Below are 24335 nucleotides of genomic sequence, written 5' to 3' on the forward strand. Positions count from 1 at the left end.
GTGGCATACATATATATGTGCATATTGGGTGCTGTGGACGCACAGGTAAGTGCCAGGTAAGTGGTAATCATATTTACTTTCAGCAGTAGTTTGAGAGACTTAGAGAGCTCATAACCTGCACCCCCGGTGTTAGTGCTCCCGCCCAGAGTAGGGCACAGTCCTTCACGTGATGTTCACCTCCCGCACCACACACTCAGCTTGGATCCAAGTTAGGTGCATAAGCCTGTCGTACAGACCACATTAGGTGGTTCCGACTCGTAGGTGACCCGCGATTATTCGCACAGCCTTCACGTGATCGTAGCACTAGAGCGTATATATGTATTACACCCATGCCTGTCGTACAGACCACCTGGAGTGGTTCCGACTCGTGGGCAGGTTCAGTTATAGAGTTGAGATTTGAGCTCTAGATGCAGCCGTACAGGTCACGTTAGGTGACTTCGGCTGCCAGATGTTATGATGTTGATATGATTTATGCCTGGGCACTTACATTTATTATGAGGCTTTTGCATGGCATATCTTGAGCATGTTTGGCATACCCTTGAGCATGTTTTGCATGTTTATACATACGTAGATATATATTTATTTTCTGGGAAGTATACAGGTTTTACGGCGACGGGTTAGAATGTATTTTGCTAAACGGTTTTCAAAGAGCTTTGTTTTTGCCCACTCACGCTTTTGTTTTGCGCCCCTCCAGGTTCTAGTTGCTTAGCCGTTGCGGTGGTTTCCTTTGAGGGCTCTCCGGCGTTCTGACAGACACTCCCTATTGTAGGGTCGCCTTCGGGCGTACTGCTGTTGTCGTTTTTGTTTGGACTGCTTTAGACCTGCTCTGAATTTGTATATCACTTACTAGCACTTGTATTAGTACCTTGTATGCTAGTTTTTAATTATTCGTACTTTTATATTACTACTTTATTAGCTTCCGCACGTGCACATGGCTACGTCACCTTCGTGTGACGGCCAGCACGCTCCGATCTCGGTCGGGGTGTGTCATTACAAATATTATAATAATTTAGTTTTTATATACATACATACATACATATATATATATATATATATATATATATATATATATATATTAAAAAAAACAAAAAACCATCCCCCACCTACCCTGCAACCCCCTTCCCCCCAGTCCCCACCCCGCACAAAAACGACACGAACAAAATCTAGAAATCCAATGTCCTCATCACCTCAAAAATCTTGTGGTATTCCTCAAGATCTAGCCTCCTATTTGCCTTCACCTCCTCTGACGCCGCAGCCACCTTTGATTTCTAATGCGCGTCGTTCGCCGCCGTCTACCTCAGAAACGACTGGTTTGTTCAACACTAGGAAATGCATAGTTCACCCCAACCTCAGCGTCTTCCTCACTAGGAAATTTTAGATTTTTTTTTTGGTTTATGGTTTTGGGTTTTTGAGGATTCAAAGCTCTTTGTGCTGAAAGGCCCAACTGGCGTTGAAATCGAGCAGATATATGAACTACCCAACTAGCTTCATTGCGATGTTAATGAGAAAGAAAAGTAACGAATTAGGTTTCCCTATTTCAACCACATAGGCTTTCGATTTCTCCCAATTTCAAACCACACAGATTTGAATTGCTGGGTTTCAATTACTGCGATTTGGTAGTGTATGTGGGTGTGGTGTCGAGTGTTAATAGTGACAGAGGGATTTTGTTGGTGGTTATAGAGGATAGGGTTGGGGGTGTGCTCGGGTGGGGAAAAATGTAACATCCCACATCACCTAGCGGAGTGGATCCTGTAAGCCTTATATGTATATTCCCATCTCTACCTAGCACGAGGCCTTTTGGAAGCTCATTGGCTTCGAGTTCCATCGGAACTCTGAAGTTAAGCGAGTTTGGGCTAAAGCAATAAAATTGTAACATCCCAAATCGCCAAAGGGAGTGAATCCTGTAAGCCTTATATGTATATTCTCATCTCTACCTAGCACGAGGCCTTTTGGGAGCTCACTGGCTTCAAGTTCTATCGGAACTCCGAAGTTAAGCGAGTTTGGGCTAGAGCAATCTCATGATGGGTGCCTACTGGGAAGTTGCTCGTGAGTTCCCAGAAACAAAACCGTGAGGGTGTGGTAGGGGCCCAAAGCGGACAATATCGTGCAACGGTGGAGTCGAGCCCAGGATGTGACAATTTGGTATCAGAACCAATCCATGGTCGGAAGTGTGTCGACGAAGACGTCGGGCCCCTAAAAGGGGTAGATTATAACATCCCACATCGCCTAGGGGAGTGGATCTTGTAAGTCTTATATGTATATTCCCATCTCTACCTAGCATGAGGCCTTTTGGGAGCTTACTTGCTTCGAAGTTCATTGGAACTCTAAAGTTAAGCGAGTTAGGGCGAGAGTATTCCCAGGATGGGTGACCCAATAGGAAGTTCTCATGTGAGTTCCCAAAAACAAAACCGTAAGGGCGTGGTCGGGGCCTAAAACAGACAATATCGTGTTACGGTAGAGTTGAGCCCTGGATGTGGTGGGGGCCTGGGCCAGGATGTGACAGAAAAGGGTGGGGAAGACGAACTAGGTTTTGACTTTTATTTTATTTTTATAATTAATTATTTTAATATTTTAAAATTTTTATTAAGCGTTTAGCCACGTAGCATAAATGTAGTAGCCACGTCAACACAAATGGGGACCTCTTATTTGCCACGTCATCACTTAACGGTTTACTTAACAGATTTTCTAACAGATGTATGAAATTGAAATAAAATGACAAGTAAATGTATGAAATTGAAATGTTTTAAAAATGTTATAAGGAATTGAAATTGATCCCAAACCTGAAGGGGTAAAATGTAATTTACCCTTTTTTTAAAATTTCAAAACAGTCAACTTTTTAGTATGTCCCTAAATTTAAAGTGCTATTCATACATTTTTCTTTTATTTTTTATACATTTTGTTAATTTTTATTCATTAATTTTCTTAAAGTCATTAGATTCGACATTCGAAAATTAAGAAGGTTATGTAGGAGTAAAAATAAATGTGGATAGGATCATCCATATTTAATTGTTGTGAGCAAACATTAACAACATATTGAAATTCATCATTTTAGTAATTGCAATTAGAAAATACTCGTTCTAAATTTCATTTAAAACTTATGCACAAGATCGTGGGCAACACACAAACCACTGAAGATCCACATTGAGGTCTACGGAATCAGTTGACCTCGTGGTGGCTCAAAAATTGTTGGGGACTGCCTCCCATTACTCCTTGGTCGTCTGAGTGTAACCATTTTATGCACTTAAGGTGTTTAATAAAATGCCCGAGTGAAAATCGAAAGCATCCGACATTGCTTTTGTGTGCATCTTAAAATTTCTTGTATGTCAACATCTAAAGATAGACTCACTCGAAAGTTGTCGAAAGCTGCTATTTATCTACTTGAGTTATTTTTAGTTTAAAAAGAAACAAATGAGTGTGTGATGACAATATTTTTATTTGATACAACGATATACATCAACATTAAAGGGTTGAGAAATAAAATAATTGTAATCTTAATTTTTGAAATTTGAATTTAAGATATTTTACTTTTTTTTTTTTAACAAACGATATTATTTATATTAACGGAGAGGGAATGAGTTTAACCTCATAATAGAGTAGCGATAATGACATTCAAATTTGCTTTTAGAAAGAATTAAACTTAAGATCTCTCACTTATAAGTGAAAAAATACCACTAAATTATAGTATTAAGTGGTTAAGACATCTTCCTTCTAAATAAAGAAAGATACAACCCATTAACAATTCTCACACTATAAACATGAGGTTGATGAAGATGATTCAACCCATATTTTCTTCAGAGTTTTAACGAAACATTTATGATATTGTTATCTTTTAATGAAAAATCATATTTTTACCTTTATCTAGTACTATTTATTACACTTTTATTTATTTTTTTTCATAAAAATTAAATTTTTTTTTTAACTTTTTGTTCGTTTTCTTTATTTTCTAAAGGCGTTTGTACGTACTACCATTGTTAATTGTTATTGTCTTTTTTTATATTGAATTTTTTTTGTCAAAATAATAGCAGTGTTACTGATGTCCAATCGACTAGACACCTGTCTGTCCGCACTCAGTAGCCAGTACTCAATTGTCATCACCCTTGTCCTTCCCTTCTCCTTTTTTTCTTTTCTTTCACATAATTTATTTCATACCAATCAACATGTTTCATGTTTGGCAACTTTAAAATGAATTGCCAAATGCGAATGATATAAACTTTGGGGATATCTGCCCTACAATTTCAAATGAATCAGCGATATTTAAAGAAACAAATCAAATACTAATATATAGCATAAAATTTTATACGATAATGCTAAGAAGATTAAATTTATAAATTAAATAATATGTCATTAATAGAAATGAGTACGTTTATCAACGCTTAAGTAATAATCAAGGGATGTGATATCTACACATCCCATTTTATTTCTCACACACCTTTTTAATTTTCGGTCGTCGGATTGGATGAATTGAAGAATATTAATGGACAAAAATTATCAAATTTTGTGTAAGAAGTAAAACGGAATGTGTGGATAGCATACTCCATAATTAAATCATCAACTTTATACGAACGGTAATACTAAAAAGATCAAATTTATAAATAAAATTTACAAATTAAATAATGTTACCATTATAAATGAGCACGTTTATCAACGTTTAAGTAATAATCAAACCATCAACTTCTATGTCATTTAGTTTATAAAATTTTATTTACAAATTTAGTCTCCATAACTTTACTTTCATATAAAACATAAAGACTACTATACTTTATGGGATGAATTCTAACTAGAATATGTAAAGAGATTTCCCGACTTAACTCAGATAAAATATTGAAACAAAATTAAAAACATCCAAAGTGACATGATTAAATTTCATCTAAATTTGCGATAATAGCTTAATCGATTAAAAGCCCCTTATTTTGTTGAGGTTCTATGACTAAATCTTCTGTATTCATTAAAATAACATTAACAAAGCACGAGTTCCACATTTCTCCCTCTAACCATCTGCCTCAAAGAACACCTCTTTGCACTAACGAGTAATGATCAGGATATGATTTGAATTAGTAGACAAATAGTAATTCGTTTGGTACTTTAGGTCACACGAGTAATAAGATTAGTAATCAAATCTCATAAACTTAGCGGAGTGATAACATAACATAAACATAATTTTATGAGATTTAAATTACATCAATTGTGTGGAGCTCTGAATATGTCAATGTCATGTTATCACTCAACTAGTTATATGAGATTTGAATTATTAATTTATTATGCAAGTGAGCACATGTCTTGACTCTTTTGACAACTATTTTTATGAGATTTTGAACTACTAATTTCTTTGAAAAAAGTGAAGACTGAGTGTTACAGAAACCGAAGAATATATGACCATCCAAGAGCTATAGTTTTAGTTCTGATTTTTTTTCGTATTTTAAATTAGCTTAAAGTAATTCAATACTAGTCTAAAAATCATTCTAAAGTCCCTATTACTCTTATTTGTCTTATGTTTGTCCCTACTATTGGTTTCTAAGTCAAAAAGAAAAAAATAAGAGTTACTTTTGTACTCCCATTATTTCTTTTCTCTAAGATATCCTTCTTTTCTTGTTGCCTTCAAATTAAATAAATCAATGAATAAAAATAATGAGAGAGAAATTTGTATGACCTGAAAAAGTAGAGGGAAAAAAATTTCCAAAAAGTAAAAATGAAAAAGCATAATAGGGAGATTATTTGCTAGTCCATTTCATATAAAATGATAGGGAAATTAGTCCTTTTTCCCCTTTCTCCATTAAGTAAAATCCACTGTAAAATCGTATGTGAGATTTTAAATTACAATTGGTTATATATCGTCACTCTATAAAATTATAAATATTTAGGGGGAAAGAACCAAATGGAAAGCGTGGGACTTGGCGCACCCAATAAAGACAATAATATGACCACCGCATTAATGACTGTTGAGACCTCATAGATCTTCCGAATCTCTCACTCGATCCCCCTCGATCCCCCTCATTCATTTCACCCCTCGAAAACAAGTAGTTTCTCCATTGACTTGTCAGTCTCTCTCTCTCTCTATGTGTGTGTGTATATATATATATACTGTAGTGTTTGAGAGAGAGAGAGAGAGCTAGCTAGTTGGAGTTGCATGGAACAGTGAGAAACTCATAAGCAGCAGTTGAGTTGCTCAAAATATCCTAGGGTTACTCCGCTTCGGATTCTGGACCTAGGTTGCTCCTACTTATCGTTCTATCCATCCTCGCCATTTGGCTTACTCCAGGGTTTGGAACGTTTGATCTAGCTAGGTTTGTACAACTAGGGTTTTACATAAACATCACAAGGAGTTCAGGAGAGAACCAAAAGGTTCTTTTGCTTTTTGTGAGGATGGGATGGGTTTTGGGATGTTGGGTTTTGGTGGGAATTCTTGTAGGATCATTGTTCTGGTTTAATGAGAAGAAGAAGAAGAACCAGAACAAGAACGAGAGGGAAAATCAAAAGGGTCAGGTTCCAAAAGGGAAGTTAGGTTGGCCTTTGATAGGAGAAACCATTGACTTCATTGCTTGTGGCTACACCTCTCGACCTGTCAGCTTCATGGAAAAACGCAGATCTCTGTAAGAATTATCTCTTTCTTCTTCTTCCCTTTTCTCTACCCTTACTAATATTAGATTATTTTGTCAGAAAATACTATTTCCTATTTTCTGCATATTATTATTATTATTATTATTATTATTATTATTATCATCATCATCATCATCATCATCATCATCATCATCATCGTAATCAGGGAATTATGGTCATAAAGTATCCAAATATTCTAATTAAAAGCACATCTCTCTCAGATCATATGAACAGATACGTTCTCTCCTGCTTATGCTTTCAATGATAGAGATAGTATTACAAGTAGCATGAGATCAATTAATTATATTGTACTTCAATGAACTTAAAACGAACTCCTGCTTTTTGATGATGTTCTTTTCAATTTTGTAGTTTTTTTCCCAGCCATTCAACCATGATTAATTGATGTTGAATAAATAAAAATATATTTTTTAATTCCCTAAAAGTTAAGGGTTGGATCGGTTCATGTGTGGGTAAAAGAGATTCGAGTTGGTAAAGGTATAGCTTTTAATGGGAATCATCTAACATGTACCAGAAAAGAGAGATAAGAAGAAAGAAAAGGATAACGATAACCGAGTGGTTCAATATATTATTGCATGGAGTGTTGAGTTTTCACCTATTCATTCTAGATTTGAAATTCTCTATTCTTTAAATTATTGTAATAGTTTCGAACCCTAATAAACTAAAAGAAAAAAAAAAAACTGATGGAAACTATTAAACATTATATAGGGTAATGTTAGAGAGATCAAATTTTTAAATTAAATATTGTAAATTATATAACATTAATGTTGATGATTGAATTATTACTTTAGTGTTAATTAATGTTTATTTTCTATTGGTAACACGTCATTTGATTTGTGAATTAATTTTAAAAATTGATCTCTCTAGCGTTTTCCCATATATATATGATTTAGGGTTTTTTTTTTTCTTTTCAAATATATATATTTTAATTATAAAGTGGTAATCAACGACGAGACATGAAATAATGATTTTATAGCAAAGTTGTTTTTAAGAAATATTATTATTTTAAGCTGCACTAAGAAAAGGAAAAGGTTTAAATTCGTGATACACTGAGTTGAAGAGTAATACCGTATTCACCATAAAAATCCACTGGTATAGCTAAAAGTTGTTATTAATAACATTTATTTTTCCACCCCAAGTTTTAAGTTAAAATTTCCCTTTACAAAGTATCTCTTAATAATACAAAAAAAAAAAAAAAAAAAAAAGAAAAAGAAAAATAATGCACCCATTACATTGCGCCTTACAACTGTTTTTCTCTACATATAAGTAGGAAGTCTCAATTTCGATTCACTTAAATGATAAGTTCGATATTTAATTATTATAATAAGTCAGATGTGTCTTCCACCTTTTTCGAGTAAAATGTTGCATATAAAAGAACATTTGTTTACCACCCAAAATGATTTTAAAAAATAATTGTTGGATCAGTTGGTTAGAGTAATGTATTTGCTTGTTTGTTTTCGCTTTTAAATGCATGTCTTACCGTTAATTTAAAAAAAGTACAGAATAAAATATTGTTTATTAAAAAATTTAAAAACAAAGGAAGTAAGAAATTATTGGGCTGGCAGAGCAACCAGAGAGTGTTACCAACAACTATGTAAATAAGGAAAAGAAATAAAAGTAAGGAATTTCTTCATTCATGGCTGATGGTGACCATAGCAGAAAAAAGGAAACAAGAGTGGGAAGGGAGCAACCCCAAGAAGTTTAAAGAAGTTAAAAAAAAAGCCTGCTACATACACTAATTAGCTAGAAACTAGACCTTCCACCAACTTCTATTGTTTTCTGCACTTCTATACTAATTATAAGTTAACAACACTTCCTATTCTCCATAGATTTCAACCTCCCAACAAAAATGACCATACATATCATGTCATCAATTCAAAAGTAGCAAATTTAATTGCCATGAGTTATTGGATTTTTTAGTATGTATTCGTGTATATATAGTATGGAATGGGCTCTTTGATAATATATAGTGTACACACAATGTGATTTTCTAATTTTCATTAGTATATGGTATACATTGACATACATGATCGTGTATATGTACTCGCAATAAGATTTTTTAATATGTATCAGCGTATAGTGTATTGGAATTCTTTACTGTTAGATTCTTGGTTGCTCAAATTCTTAATTGATTTTTTAATATGCATCAGTGTATAGTGTATTGGAATTCTTTACAGTTAGATTCTTGGTTGCTCAAATTCTTAACTGTATAGTATATTCAACTCTGTGTTCATACAATGCATGTCATAAGCCAGAGCATGCTAGAATTTTTGAGTAACAATCTCCCTCTCTGAATATATAGGTATGGAAAGGTGTTCAAGACAAACATATTGGGGACTCCTATCATAGTGTCTACGGATGCTGAGGTGAACAAGGTGGTAATGCAAAACCATGGAAATACTTTCATTCCTGCTTATCCGAAATCAATTACAGAACTGATGGGAAAATATTCAATTCTCCAAATAAATGGAAGCCTTCATAAGAGAGTGCATGGACTCATCGCTGGTTATCTGAAATCACCACAGTTCAAAGCTCGAATCACTGCCGACATCGAAAACTCAGTCAAGCTCAACCTGGCTCTTTGGAGAGACATGCAGTCTCCCATTTACGTCCAAGATGAAACACAAAAGGTCCCCCATCTATGTCTCTATGATCAAGTAGTACATTTTATATGCCGAAGTAAAATTTTGAATAAAGTGAACCATATTAATTGGTTAAAAAAAAAAAATAATAAAAGAACCATATTAATTTGTTACAACATAACATTGCTAGATACAGGATAACAAAACATTACGCGTTTCACATAGAGAAGTGCAAATGTAAGTCCTCCAATTGCATGTGCAAATTTTGGGGTTGATGCATTTTGGGCATGTATTATAACAACCGAGATCAGTTTGCGTGCATTAGCAACTAACTGTATTGTAGTACTCTTCTTTCATCATACGTGTGAGAACAGTGATAATGTATACTTTCTTTTTGGGCATTTCAGATTACATTTGAAGTTTTGGTTAAAGTATTAATGAGCGTTGATCCTGGTGAAGATTTAAACCTTCTGAAGAGAGAATTTGAAGAGTTCATCAAAGGTTTAATTTGCATACCTATCAAGCTCCCTGGAACTAGGCTGTATAAATCTCTCAAGGTAAAGTACGCCTGTATTATATGTGTTCACAGTGCATGGTTATCACTGCGGGTTTGTCGCTCAGTTGATTCGCTCTTGCATCCGTGATCTCAAGTTCGATTTCCGCTACTCCAGCACTACTCATACTTAGGCTAGGTTCTGTTTCAATTATTGGTCTTATTTGTGTGGATATATCATAATCCATATGCTGGCAGGCTAGAGAGCGATTGTTGAAGATGGTGGGTAAAATATTAGAGGTGAAAAAGATGGCAATGGAAAATACAAATTGTACCCAAAATACAATTCCAGTCAAAGACGCAATGGATGTGCTGTTACGTGAAGGTGGTGAACAAAACAACGAGACTCATGGCCTGCCGTTGGATTTCATCACCGGAAATATAATAGAGATGATGATCCCAGGAGAGGAGACTGTTCCCATGGCCATGACCCTAGCGGTCAAGTTCCTAAGTGACAGCCCTGTGGCGTTAGACAAATTACGGGTACGTACGTATATCGCATCAGTTGGCATCACAAGGCTTTTTCATTGCTTCTTAATCGAACGGCTAGAATTCGTTTTTATACTGTCTGTGGGCCCAGTCACTTTTATCTGTGAAGTATTCGACTTCTTTTATAAAAGTTCCCTTCGTTTCATTTGGAAACTCGAATGCATGCACTGAGTGAGACACGGAGAGTTTGTGGGGATGTAACGGTTTTTAGCCGTAGGATTTGAATCCAACGGCTGCTGGTGAGTGGTGGGGACCACTCTTACAAACATGAATATTCTCGTCACCTCGAGTGAATGGAACACTCATCATCCTATTTATCACAGTATGATGATTTAAGTTTTGAATTCTATGTACTAAATAGGCACAAATTACAAAATTAAAGTCATCCAATAATAATTAATCCACCCGAGCATTGCCACCATTTGGGTGGCGGTTCTGTGCGAATTTCGACCACTCCGGCATAGTCATACATTCACTATACGACCCTTAGGTCGGCTCAGCTGCCGTATTGTTAGTTAAATTTTGATAGTGTTTATAGTTCATGATATACTATGAATTACATCTTTGCGAAAGTTCAATATGAGTGTCAAACTGAGAATCCAGAACGCGCGTTTGGGCAAAAAACGAATATTGACTAATTCACAAGATTCATACACAGACAATATATATATATATATATTATGTTTGCGAGATTATCTCACTTTCATGCGAGAGAGTTATGACAAAACAGTTCGGAAAAGAGTTGGGTTGCATGGGTAGGGCTAAAGGTAGTTCATTTGAAGAAGAACACTGTTGAAGATGAATCTAACAACTGTTTGATGCTGTACATTGTCACAGAATAAAACCTTTTTGTTTCTTTTCTTCTTCTTCTTCTCTCTGGCAATAAGAAACGCTGAGAAAGGGGGTGAAAAAGTGAAATACTTTGAGTGAGTATGATATTTTTAGTAGCATTGCTGTATATCTACAAAAGTAGGTTTCCATATATGCGTAAGAATTGATGAACATTTCAGTGAAAGGAAACATGTGAACTTGCTTTTCTTCACTTTCTTGTTTCGATTTAAAAGTGAAAGCTTCTGTTGCGTGCTTTTCGTTATTATTTATTTATATTTGCAGGAGGAGAACATGGAATTCAAGAGGCAGAAGAACAAGTTTGATTCCTCGGAAAATTATGCATGGACTGATTACATGTCCTTGCCATTTACTCAAAATGTGAGTCACAAGTTGTTTCAAAGAGAATATAAAATGATTCTTCATATTATTTCCTACATTATTTTTTTTTTATGTTAAAAATTAAATTTGAAGGTGCCAACTTTTTGGAATGGACTGTTCTAATGATTCTACAACATTTCAAAAGAATGATGGGTCTATAAGGGTGAAATGATGAGTCTATAGACGTATCATTATTTTGACAATCAAGATTTAGTTTTCATTTTAGCCAATAGCCCTAACTTTTTTATTAATTTGTTTTTATTAAGGTGATAAGTGAGACTCTTAGAATGGCAAATATCATCAATGCTGTTTGGAGAAAAGCTCAAAAGGATGTTGAAATCAAAGGTATATATCAGTATATATTTTAAGACGACTTTTTTCAAGTGTCAGTAATATCTCTTGTTTTGTTTTGCTTATGATTTTGTGCTGGGTTTTTTTGTTTTTTTTTTCCAGGTTATCTGATACCAAAAGGATCGTGTGTCTTGGCTTCTTTTACTTCTGTTCATATGGATGAAGAAAACTACAAAAACCCATATCAGTTTGATCCATGGAGATGGGAGGTTAACTCCTTTCTTTTTTTAGTTTTAATTGATCTGATCCTGTTTATATCACTTGATAATTCTCCTGCAAATCATTTTAGTTATCTCTTAGACTTGTACGGTGTACCTAGATCCTAACACTTTGTGATTCTGATCTGATGTGCTCAATTTAAGTTTAAATACAATGCAACAGCCACTAAACTTTCATAGAGCTTGTAGCTCAAGTGATTAAGAACATTTACACTGCACATTTTCTTTACAATTCACTTTTACCAATACCGAAGACTCCCTTGCACTGCCAACAATTTCCAACACTTTAACTGTCAAGTTGGATCGCACCAACTATCCCGTTGGCTTGCCCAAATTATTCCACTCGAGATAATTTGTGCTGGCAAGATGGGATAGTTGGTGTAATGATGATCCAATCAGGTGTCAGTCGAATCAAAGATCAGATCTATTGACCTTTAGTTGTACTGCAAAGCCAACAAATTATAAGTAGAACGACCGGTTTCTAATTTGTTAAATGTTCTATGCTTATACGTTTTCTTTGACAGAAATTAGAAGCTGCTGTAAACTACAACACTAGTTTTACACCATTTGGTGGAGGACAGAGGCTTTGCCCTGGTTTGGAGCTATCCAGGCTTGAATTATCAGTCTTTCTTCATCATCTTGTCACTAATTATAGGTATAAAAATTGTTCCTAATTAAAAGATTGTTAAATAAAACCCAATTGCTGCAATATCCACTTGCTGATATTTTTTTTGTTCTTCAATTCAGATGGGTAGCTGAGAAGGATGGCATTGTTCACTTTCCAACCGTCAAGATGAAGAGGAAGCTGCCCATTACAGTCACATCCATAAGCACTTAGGATGTTTAATTTTATCTGTACAAATCATAACCTGTTAAATAAACGAAGAGTTGCTACTATTGGTCACATCGTGCGGCGTCGCAAGTATTATGAGCCGTCAGGACCGGCTTCCACTCCGTGCGTCACAAGCTTGTATGGTTAGAGTTGCTAACACGTACATGCGCAACTAATTCTAGCATTTTCCGAACTATAAAAGACCAATCATGGTATCTAACAAGTCCTCATGTTAGGTGGATGGCCTATATATGTATTATAGGGTAGTTATTGTGTCACTATCTTGTAAATTGCTGGTGCTTTTGGGCCCTTTGGCAGGCTCCTTTATCTTGCCCTTCAAAAATTGAATGCAATTATACAAGTGGGGATTTGTCTAAGTCCCCATCCATTAATTTTTCTGTTTGCATTCATCCGATGACTTGAGCTGAGTGGTGGTTATCTACTCCAAGAAAGATATGTTGCCTTTGGTCTTATTCAGCTGCATACAGAAGCCTTCAGTGCCAGTACCGCCATTCCATTAATTTTAATCTGGTGGAGCCAAGCATGGTACCATAATTGTAACAAGGTGACCATGACCCGTCGAAGCACGCCGCGTGATTGTGAAATCGTACGAGTAACAACTCCAATTGCTAATTTGATGGAATGAATTTAGCTTCAATAATGTTCCATATCAAGCATTCAAATGGATCTTTGATCATTTTAGTTCATGAGATTAAATTTACATTCAATTTGAGGAACACTCAAGTGCCCTGAGAATTAATAAATGGTTTTTTTAGCCAAAATGGTCTCTGAGATTTGCATAACATATCACTATGATCCCTGAGATTGAAAATCAATAGAAATGGTCCCTGAGATTGTCCACCATCCATTATTTTGGTATTCCCGTTAAAAATTCTGTTAAGTGTCGCCAAGCTCTTGGTCGGAAGTTTGTGCAGTTTTCAAAGCTTTGTAACTCAATTGTTTCTTAACCAAATTCGATCTGTAATATATCAAAATGAAGATAGGAAAGTGTAGAACAAGATTATACCTATTTGGAAGCCCGATGATTGCCGAGATGGCTGGAAAATAGCCTGAAAGGTGACTGGTCCATGGGAAAACTAGAAAACTTGCCAGAAACTAGGTAAACTTTAAACGTTCATATCTTTTTCAATACTCAATGAAATTGAGTGATTCAAAAACGAAAATCATACTTCTCAATGTGACGAAGAGAATGGGTAGCTCGAGACCAAGACAGACATTTTCGAGCCATTTTCCGGCCAAACCACGGTGATTTAGCCATCAAGAAAGGTACCATTCTCTTCATCTCGTCGAGAGTATGATTTTCATTTTTGAATCACTTGATTTCGTTCAGTATTGAAGAAGTTACAAATGTTTAAAATCTACCCAGTTTCTAGCCAATTTTCCAGCGAACCAGTTACCTTTTAGGTTATTTTCTAGCCATCTTCGGCAACCATTGGGCTTCCAAATGGTATAATCTTGTTCTACACTTTCCTATCTTTATTTTGATATATTATGGATCGAATTTGGTTAAGATACAATTGAGCCACGAAGTTTTGAAAATTGCCCAAACTTCCAGCTAAGAGCTCCGAGACACTTAAAGGAGTTTTTAACGGAATGACCAAAATAATGGATGGTGGACAATCTCAGGAACCATTTCTATTGATTTTCAATCTCAGAGACCAAAGTGATGTGTTATGCAAATCTCATGGATCATTTTGGCTAAAAGCCTTAATAAATTGATCTATTTTCCCAAGGCTTGTGGTATAGCCACGGTGAAAATGACGAAAAGGAATAGACGCAAGGAACTTTGACTGAAATCATCAACTTTACAAATTATAATTGCACTAAACTGGTCAAAATCAATTACTAACTACAAATCAATCAAAACATAAAAAAGTCATTACTTCATCAATTGAGATTTGGGTATTTATCATTTCAACCAATTTAGCTAAAACAAAAACTATAAACAATTATCTGTGAAAGCGTCATAAGAATATTGTCATATTAATGTTAATTTTCTTATAATTCGGTGTGAGAGCCTCAAAATGTCAAAAAATTCTAACATGTAATCGGGATATGTCCCCATCGGTAGCTCTCTCGTCACATGACAAGACAGATACTAATAGCGAGATGTGCTCTTTGATTGGATTCAAGAATCCCCAAAACGTGACATCCCAACTAATGAGTGAGATTGTGAGACCATGTAGCTAATAGGTTAATAGCAATCGCAAGTATGGACGTAGCCAAATTTACTAGAATTGTGTGCTTTTCTCTACACTCAAGGTTTGAATTTCCCTCCAAATAGTTTAAGCTAATAGCTATCAAGTGTAAGCAACAGTAAATGTTTCATTCTCTGCATTCCCACTCTTAAGAGTGATCATGAAAGTAAATTCCCTCTTGATTAAACATTGCCAGTAAATGCAATAACTCCTCATTCGACAGCTTTGAAGGCCGCCTGTCTTCAAAATTACCTGATTTCAGAACCCCAATTAACTTCTCCTTGAAAGAACTCGCCCCTATTTCTGAGCAAGAAGACGGAGAAAACTCCTCTTCATCACTCTTTCCTTCATCTTCGCGTTGTTGCTGCTACTAATATAATCTTTGCTTTCACCATTTGAGCCTGCCAAATTGGACATCCCCAGTAGCTCCATCACCTTCTTTTGCTTGAATGTTGCCCCAAGCGTTCTGTTCTTCTTACAGAAACAAGCTTTTATGAAAGCCCACCACTCGTCCAGATTAACATTCGGAACTTCAGCTTTCGGGCGGATTATAACAACAGAAGAATCAACTTTTGGGCACGGAACAAACTCCCTCTTGCTCACATCCATGACAAACTCGACATCGGCCACCAGTTTCACATTCACAGCCAAGCAGTTGAACTCCGAGTCGCCTGGCTTTAGCCAACAATCTCCTCGCAAACTCCTTTTGCAGCAGCAGTGTCGCTCTACGAAACGGCCTCGCCCCGTAAACCAATTTAGCTACCAGAGCCGAAGATATTCCGTGTGGAATGTTCGCCACAACAAGATCAAACCGAGGAAACTCCGCCTTCAATGCATCTTTATTGATAACCTACAAAAAGACCAATCATCAAACGCCTTAACCAATGTCATTCATTCTAAAAGCTCAAAACTTCGTTCAGGCATTTCATCGAACATGGGTGCGGCATTAAACTTACAGTTAAACGATCTTGAACACCACTCTCCGCAACACGTTTTTGGAGAACCTCCACCATCCGCTTATCGAGTTCGACGGCGACGACGCTCTGGGCGGCTTCTAGAAGCTTGAGCGTGAGATTTCCGGTGCTGGGTCCGATCTCGAGGACGGTGTCGGTGGGTTTTATTGCGGATTTTCGAACAATGTTGTCGAGATTCCGTTGTTCGGTTAAAAGGTGCTGCCCTTTGCTCTTGTGTAACTGCATATAACCATCCTCTTTCTCTTCCGTTTCCAAGCCCTATCGGCGCCGCCATCAGTTTTCGGGTGGCAGCGATACCTGGAACTCAATTGCAGCTGCCATAGTCAACGTAGCTTGGGGCTGAGTCCAGAAAGAGATTTTAGGAGTCGAAGCATATTACCGTTGAGATTTAAATTTCAGTTGCTGTGGTGGGAGTTTCGGCTTCCGCACTGAAAACTTAAAAAATGAGAGGTAGACTGCTAATTTGTTATTGGGCCAGCAACTGCCCCGTGTGACCCAAACTCGAACAAAAATTGGGCTATCTGAGTTTGGTTTTGGATTGGAAAAGTGTTGGGCCATTTTTGGGCCCAAAATACTTTCTATCACAACTATTGTGGACTTCTTAAATTTAAACACACGACAAACAACTCACGTTGCTCACCTCTTATCTATTCTAATATAGATGAAACCCATGTGCTATTTTTGTTTGTCCACGTAGCTTTACATTGTTCGTTTCTTTCAACTTATGACCTAAACTGTAAACTGAACTAACCGTGTTGGTAATGATTTGGCCGAAGTATAGTCAACCCTACATGATCGATTTAGTTTGGTTTATTGAAATTCCTGATTTGTTGACATTCATTTTTTTCCTTTTGCAATTTTTTAATTTTTTTTCATGCCTCTCGATTATCATTTAATTTGTTCAATTCAATAGTCAGAAATAAAATGAAAGCAATGTGCGGAATCACTCCTTGTTGTTTTGATACCGAAAAAAAAATATGTGCCCCCGTACATAGTTATGTTGCATTGGTCACAAGAGACATGATCATTTAGACTCACTCGAATTCAATATGGCAATATGCAACCTTAACCTGCAGGGCACCGACAGAAAGCAGTGAAGTATTATTGAAATTAAAAGGGTTTATTTTATTTTATTAAATTTAGAATTCTTTACAGTCTCACAATTTTCAATTACAACTTCAATAATGTTTTTTTTAATTTTATATAGGGAGTTATTTATAAAATTACAATAGAGCAATATTAGAAAATAAATCAATCAAACATTTGTCCACAAGACAAGGAAATTTAGACCAAATCAAATCAAATCTCTTAAAATACTTTCCTTTATATTTTCCAACAAAATGTTTTAAAATTGTTGTTAGAACACATTTCTTTATAGTGAAAGAAAAAACACGACGAAGGAGAAATGAAAGCATGGTGATTGTGTTGAAGTGCTGACTGATAATGGTTCTCAAATGCATAAAAATGAACAATATGAGGAAATGGACGTATGTTGATCTAGTTTACAAGTTTAAGCTCAAAAGATTTTAACTGTTGACGCCAATGAAAATTAACCCCACATGTATCAATGGCTAACTCAAATGACTTTAAGGAACGGTTTTTTTATTAAGTCGTTTGATGATGTCCCGCAGGACAAGGAAATAAGAAAAGTGAGGTATCCAATATCTACTTTACAAAGTGTAGTCTTGTTGAAGCAATTGTGGAACACTAAATGATTAGCTTCTAGACTCAAGGAGTGGTTGTTGATGTTACAATGCCATTAAGCCATGCATAAGATAGATTTTTCAGTGTGCACGGAACATGAGATGGTACATTATATGTCATTGTACAAGTGGAATGACAGTTGAAAAGTAAAATTTTCCTTCATTTTTATAATAACATGTGATGTTCCACTTTGTGTTTCGAGTACACTGAAAATTTTATGCGTGCATACAACCTTAAGAATAATGAAGGCCAACATCTATGGATGGCTTCAAAAAGTGGATTGTCCAAAGTAAGACTTGTGGGTGAAGGAATCCGAAACCCGAATGAATCAGATTCCACATTTCACAACTCGTGCATGCAAATTATGCAATTGGTATTTGGGTTTGGTGCCACAATCTTAATTTGCTTTTGAGCGTGATTGGAGCTCATGTGCTTAATTACTACTTACTAATCATTGTTTTAACGACTTAATTACCCTTTTTCCATTTTGTTGTTAGATTGTGTGTCTTGAATGGCTTTTCCTAGTTATACCTTTTGGGTTTCTTTTCCTTTTTTGCTTTTAACGAGTGGCAACACTAGAGGTAAACTTTATGGTGTGTTTTGTGATGTATTTGTGTCGTACTAGAAGTATAATGCGTTAAGTCATAGATGTGAATTACAAGATTTAGTGTGTTTGAGGTTTTGGAGCAACAATGTTTTCTTGATTACCTTACTAACTAGATGGATCTTGTTTATGTGATTTGGGAAATACTAGAACTTGTGGCACGTGTGTCTGGACTGATTTCTATCATTCATGTTTGCAGAACTCACAAAGTAAGATCAACCATAAATAGCTCACTTGAATTCTAATAGAGATGTGACCTACTTATATTATGGACCTTACCTCTATGAGAAAGATTTCAAATTATAAAATGTGGTCTGCCTAAGAGCAGTTCCAGCGTGTGAAACCCCCAGGCAATACACTATGCTATCCACCTAGTAAACAGTAACTGCCCTTAATGAACAGTAATTGACACACCCCGACTGAGATCAGGGCATGCTGGCCGTCACGTGGAAGTGACGTAACCATGTGCACAGTGCGGAAGCTAAGAAATAATAATAAAAGTACGAATAAATAAAAATCAAGCTATACACTAAGTAGAAAACATACATGTGCAAGCGTAAGTGTGAAAAATAATATTCAGAGCACGGAAGACCTAGTGTAGTCCGGGAGAAACAACACTAAATAAACACACCCAAAGGTGGTCCTACACTGGTGATAATCTGTCAGATATGCCGTGAATCCTTCGAGAGCCACCAACAGAGCTATCCAAACTAGAACCTGGAGGGGCGTAAAGCAGAAAGTGTGAGTGGGCAAAAACAAAGCTTTTCAAAATCTATTCAATATCAAAAGTACTAACCCCTCGCCGTAAAACCTGTATAGTTTCTCAGGAAATAGAATATGCACACATATATAACTTATGCACAGAAATATGCCACGTCGAATGCCTCTACATAGAAATGCAAGTACTCAGGTAATGTCAAATCAATGTCATGAAATCTGTCAGCTGGAGTCACCTAACGTGACCTGTACGGCTGAATTTAGAGCTCAAATCTCAAACCAACTAACTACACCTGCACACGAGTCGGAACCACCTAAAGTGGTCTGTACGACAGGACTGGGTGTAAATAAGTATGCTCAAGTGCTACGATCACGTGAAGACTGGGCGAATAATCGCGGGTCACCTACGAGTCGGAACCACCTATAGTGGTCTGTACGACAAGACTGTTCACCTAACATGGATCCAAAATGAGCGTGTGGTGCGGAAGGTGAACATCACGTGAAGGACTGTGCCCTACTCTAGGCAGGAGCACTAACACCGAGGGTGCAGGTTATGAGCTCTCTATGCATCTCAAATCACTACTAGCATAAACATAAACCATAACTTATCTGGCACTTACTTATGCGTCCGCAGCACCAAACATATGTATATATGCAACTAATAATGCATAACTAAATGGGCAAACATATTGCATGGCAGATAAAACATATAAACGTTTAACTTCATTTTCTGGGAAAATCACAAGTATATAGGTATATACGGAAAACCAAAAGCCCACTCACTGGTATGTAAAGGGTCGTAACCCCCTTACCTAGAGTGACTGCGCTCGTCCTCAGGATAGGTCTCACCTATATGCGAAACAACTATAAAAACGTTAATTTTAAAGCACATAACCAACACTAGGTAAAAACTTCTCATACAATGCTCAAATGGGGTGTGTGAATACACCAACGTGATCTACTCAACCTCATGAATATCCCCATATTTTTAAAATAATTTTCTGACACCGCACGCGCCCCCACGCGCCTGCCAAGGCATGGCCACATGCTCCGCCCACGCGCAGGCACATGCCTGGCACACTGACGGTGTCATTTAACGCGGTCAGGAATATTCCGTTAAGTCTGACAGATTCTGTTAACGCCGTTAGGAATATTTCGTCCAAACTGAAGGAATATTCCGTCGTCTTCTCCGGCCAAAATCCGATGCCGTCGCCGTCGCCGGAAAACCAGGAAATTTTCCAAACTTTATATCTCACTCGTTTTTCACCCAAATGTCACGAAATTGGTACCAAAATGAAGCTTACAACTAGAGGAACAAATCCTTACCACTTTCAAGCACTAAAACCAATGGAATCTCACCGGGAAAACTCCACCAAAACCGGCCAAACCTGCAACTCACGATCCCGACGTCCAAAACCTTCAAATGAACCACCCCGAGCCTCTTAAGAACTTCACCAAGCTTCCTACAAAGTTGAAATTCTAAAAAACACATGAATTTACGTGTGCATGAACAGTACCCTGATTTGAACATCTCGGGTTCGACGTGAAAATGAAGGTTCCCTTACCTGAAATGGGTATGGTTGAACTCCTAAGAACCTCACGAGCACAATTATGTAGGTTGCTTCCTCGATCTACCACGTTTTCGAACACTTTGGTTCTCGTCCGTACATATGGAGAAAAAGGGAAAGAGAAAGACAGATATGGGACAGGGAAAGGATGAGGATGAGTGTGGGTGTGTGTGTGTGGTCCAAAATCAGTCAACCAAAACCCCAAAATGACCACACACGAAACAAACACACTAGGGGAAAAACTGTCATTTTACCCCTATGGTACGAAAAATCCGAGACGGGTGTAATCGCTTTTTGCATCTCTACCGTTGCACTTCAATAGCCCTGGCAATAGGCAATAAAATATTAGTATTTTATTTATTTATAAAATAATACAAAATAATTTTAATTGTAATTTCGGATAAGATTTTTAATCGTTCTCGTTACGCCACTTGTCATAAAATCCACAAATACAATTATTGGTGATGGATTTTCGATAAGATTTTTAATCGTACTCGTTGCGCAATATTGCAACATTCTCACCGGTTGAATGATTTATTTTTGGTTTTGGTTTTGGCACCATACCAAGCTTGTGCTTGAAGTTGCTACACAATGCGGGATAAGAAATAATTATAATGAAAGCAGGTAACAAATAAATAATACAAACAAATAATTATAATGAAAGTAGTTAGCAAATAAATAATACAAACAAATAATTATAATGAAAGTAGGTAACAAATAAATAATTCAAACAAATAAATAATATATTGTTACCTGATCCGCATAATTTTTGACACACCCCGACCGAGATCAGGGAGTGTTGGCCGTCACACGAAGGTGACGTAGCCATGTGCGCGTGCGGAAGCTAATGAGAAGGTAATATAAAAGTACTATTAATTAAAAACACTAGCATACAAAGTACTAAAACAAGTGCTAGCGTATGTGAGACACAATTTCAGAGCAAGTCTACAGCAGTCAAAAAGGAAAGATGCGACATATATACACCCGAAGGTGACCCTACAATGGTGAGTGTCTGTCAGAAATGCCGGGACGCCCTCTGGGAAAAACCACCGAACCAGCTAGACCACTAGAACCTGGACGGGCGCAAAAACAAAAGCGTGAGTGGGCAAAAACAAAGCTCTTTGAAAACTCTTTAGCAAAATACATTCTAACCCCTCGGCGTAAAACCTGTATACTTCCCAGAAAATGAACATATATACGTATGTATAGATATGCCAATCATGCTCCATAATATGCCATTCATGCTCCATAATATGCCACAACGGAATCTCATAATCAAATGTAAATGCTCAAGCGTAATTCACAATAATATCATATAATCTGGCAGCCGGGAGTCACCTAACGTGACCTGTACGGCTGCATATAGAGCTCCAATCTCAACTCAATAACTGAATCTGCACACGAGTCGGAACCACCTAACGTGATCTGTACGACAGGCTGGTGTAATATATATATATGCTCTAGTGCTACGATCACGTGAAGCTGGGCGATAAATCGCGGGTCACCTACGAGTCGGAACCACCTAATGTGGTATGTACGACAGGCCTAGGCACCTAACTTGGATCCAAGGCGAGCATGCGGTGCGGGAGGTGAACATACACGTGAAGGCTATGCCCCTAACTCTGGGCTGGAGCACGAACACCGGGGGTGCAGATTATGAGCTCTCTAAGCATCTCAAACTACTACTGCATAACAACATGAATACCACTTACCTGGCACTTACCTGTGCGTCCACAGCACCAATACACATATATAAATGTATGCCGCTACTAATGCATGTGATGATGCATAAGTGATAATAATAAAATGCATGGCATAAATCAATTACTCTTTTTAATCTATTTCTGGGAATTTAAATGTATATAGGTATATACGGAAAACAAAAGCCCACTCACTGATAAGTGGAAGGGTCGTAGCCCCCTGCCTCGAGTGTGTACGCTCGTCCTCGGGAAACGAATCACCTATACGCGAAATAGCTACGAAAACGTTAATTTAAAAGCACATAACCAACTTCTCGTAATAACTTCTCATACATTGCTCAAAATGGACAATTGAATATACCAACGTGCTCTACACAACCTCAGGATCACACCCATATTTTTAGAATAATTTTTGGACCCCGCACGCGCCCCCACGCGCCGTCCAAGGCACGGACCTACGCGCCCCCCACGCGCGGCCACGTGCCATGCACACTGACGGTGTCAACTGACGCCGGCAGGAATATTCCGTTAAACTGACGGAATATTCCGTTAAACTTAACTGACGCCGTCACTGCCGTTAGGAATATTCCGTTAAACTTAACAGAATATTCTCCTTTCTTCTCCGGCGAGACTCCGGCGCCGGCGACGACGCCGGAAAACTGGGAAATTTTTAAACATAGTTTTCTCACTCGTTTCTCAACCAAATTTCACGATCTTTATACCACAATGAAGCTTAGGACTAGTAGAATCATGTTAGACTACTTTTAAGGCCTAAAAATTAAGGAATTATACCTGTAACAACGATCCAAGTTCGGCCAACTTTGAACAGGACGATCCCGACGTCCAAACTTGTCCAACGAAACACTCCGAGGCTCCTTGGGACCTCACAAACACAACTACAAGCTTCAAAATTCCAAAATCAAGCTAGTTTAAGGGTTGCATGAACAGTACATAATTCGGCCATTGTCAAACCGACGTGAAAACGTTAGAATTCTTACCTGAATTTGGTATGGTTGTGCTCCTCACAACCTCACGAGTTCAATGGTGTAATTGGTTTCTTGATTGGTGAAGTATTGAGTAAGTTTGATGTTGGTCCGTGTGTTGAAGGAAGAAGAAGAAGAACTCGGGGAGAGAGAGAGAGAGAGAGAGACAGAGAAAGACAGAGAGTGAGGGAAAGAGGGAGGGAATCCCGGGAGAAAAAGAGAGGGTATGAGTGTGTGTGGTCCTACAACACCACACAACACAACATTAATGTGATAAAAACGAACTAGGGGGGTAAAATTGTAATTTCATACGTACGTTTCGTTAGTTTCGGGACGGGATGTTACAATTTTCCCCACTTCGAATATTATTACTGGCTTGTGCCAAGGCGTCTCTCTATGTACTAAACGATTGGCTAAGTAATTTCCAACAACTGGACATCGATTCTTTGGTTCTTTTCCCACCCATTATCTCAAGATAATTGGTATAAATAAGACTCCACATCTATCGCAACTGCATCTCATTTGTGACATCCCACATCACCCAGGGGAGTGATCCTTATATGTATATTCCCATCCCTACCTAGCACGAGGCCTTTTGGGAGCTCACTGGCTTCGGGTTCCATGGGAACTCCGAAGTTAAGCGAGTAACGCGTGAGAGCACTCCCAGGATGGGTGACCCATTGGGAAGTTCTCGTGTGAGTTCCCAGAACAAAATCGTGAGGGTGTGCTAGGGGCCCAAAGCGGACAATATTGTGCTACGGTAGAGTCGGGCCCGGGAAGTGGTCCTGCCCGGGGCGGGAAGTGGTCCTGCCCGGGCCGGGATGTGACATCATTACCCGTAAGTGAACTATGAGTAATTTCAACCCAGCTAGCACACAATGCAATATCTTCAAGAAGCGTCCAGTTCGTACCTGCATCAGTAGTCATTTTGTTGAAAAAAAATTAGATTGAAACTTTGAGAGAAATATAGGAATATGATTGAAAGTAGTTGAGAAAATATGAAATTGTGGTGTAAGGTAG

The 24335-nt window shown here is 37.4% G+C and overlaps 1 protein-coding gene and 1 pseudogene across 2 annotated transcripts; one reads left to right on the top strand and one right to left on the bottom strand.

The window, feature by feature from the left end:
• The first annotated feature begins 5874 nt into the window (after positions 1-5874).
• ROT3 (Cytochrome P450 superfamily protein) lies at positions 5875-13238 on the top strand. Its single transcript, XM_068482640.2, has 9 exons — positions 5875-6587; positions 8915-9242; positions 9602-9751; positions 9946-10230; positions 11350-11445; positions 11712-11790; positions 11899-12005; positions 12539-12669; positions 12762-13238. Exons 1-9 carry the CDS (start codon positions 6361-6363, stop codon positions 12850-12852), a joined length of 1494 nt encoding a protein of 497 aa, XP_068338741.2. The 5' UTR covers positions 5875-6360; the 3' UTR covers positions 12853-13238.
• Positions 13239-15078: 1840 nt separating this feature from the next.
• LOC137725021 (ribosomal RNA small subunit methyltransferase, mitochondrial pseudogene) lies at positions 15079-16362 on the bottom strand (annotated as a pseudogene). Its single transcript, XR_015956140.1, has 2 exons — positions 16022-16362; positions 15079-15915 (listed from the first exon to the last, which is right to left on the bottom strand). The product of XR_015956140.1 is annotated as a ribosomal RNA small subunit methyltransferase, mitochondrial pseudogene (transcript).
• Positions 16363-24335: the final 7973 nt, after the last annotated feature.

This window comes from Pyrus communis, chromosome 15, assembly GCF_041283825.1.
Source record: "Pyrus communis isolate YQ-2024b chromosome 15, ASM4128382v1, whole genome shotgun sequence".
Lineage (NCBI taxonomy): Eukaryota > Viridiplantae > Streptophyta > Magnoliopsida > Rosales > Rosaceae > Pyrus > Pyrus communis.

Coding starts and splice junctions, on each gene's coding strand:
- ROT3 (XM_068482640.2), top strand. CDS start 6,361: ATGGGATGGGTTTTGGGATGTTGGGTTTTGGTGGGAATTCTTGTAGGA. Junction 12,006..12,538: donor TTGATCCATGGAGATGGGAG/GTTAACTCCTTT, acceptor TTTCTTTGACAG/AAATTAGAAGCTGCTGTAAA. Junction 12,670..12,761: donor CATCTTGTCACTAATTATAG/GTATAAAAATTG, acceptor TCTTCAATTCAG/ATGGGTAGCTGAGAAGGATG.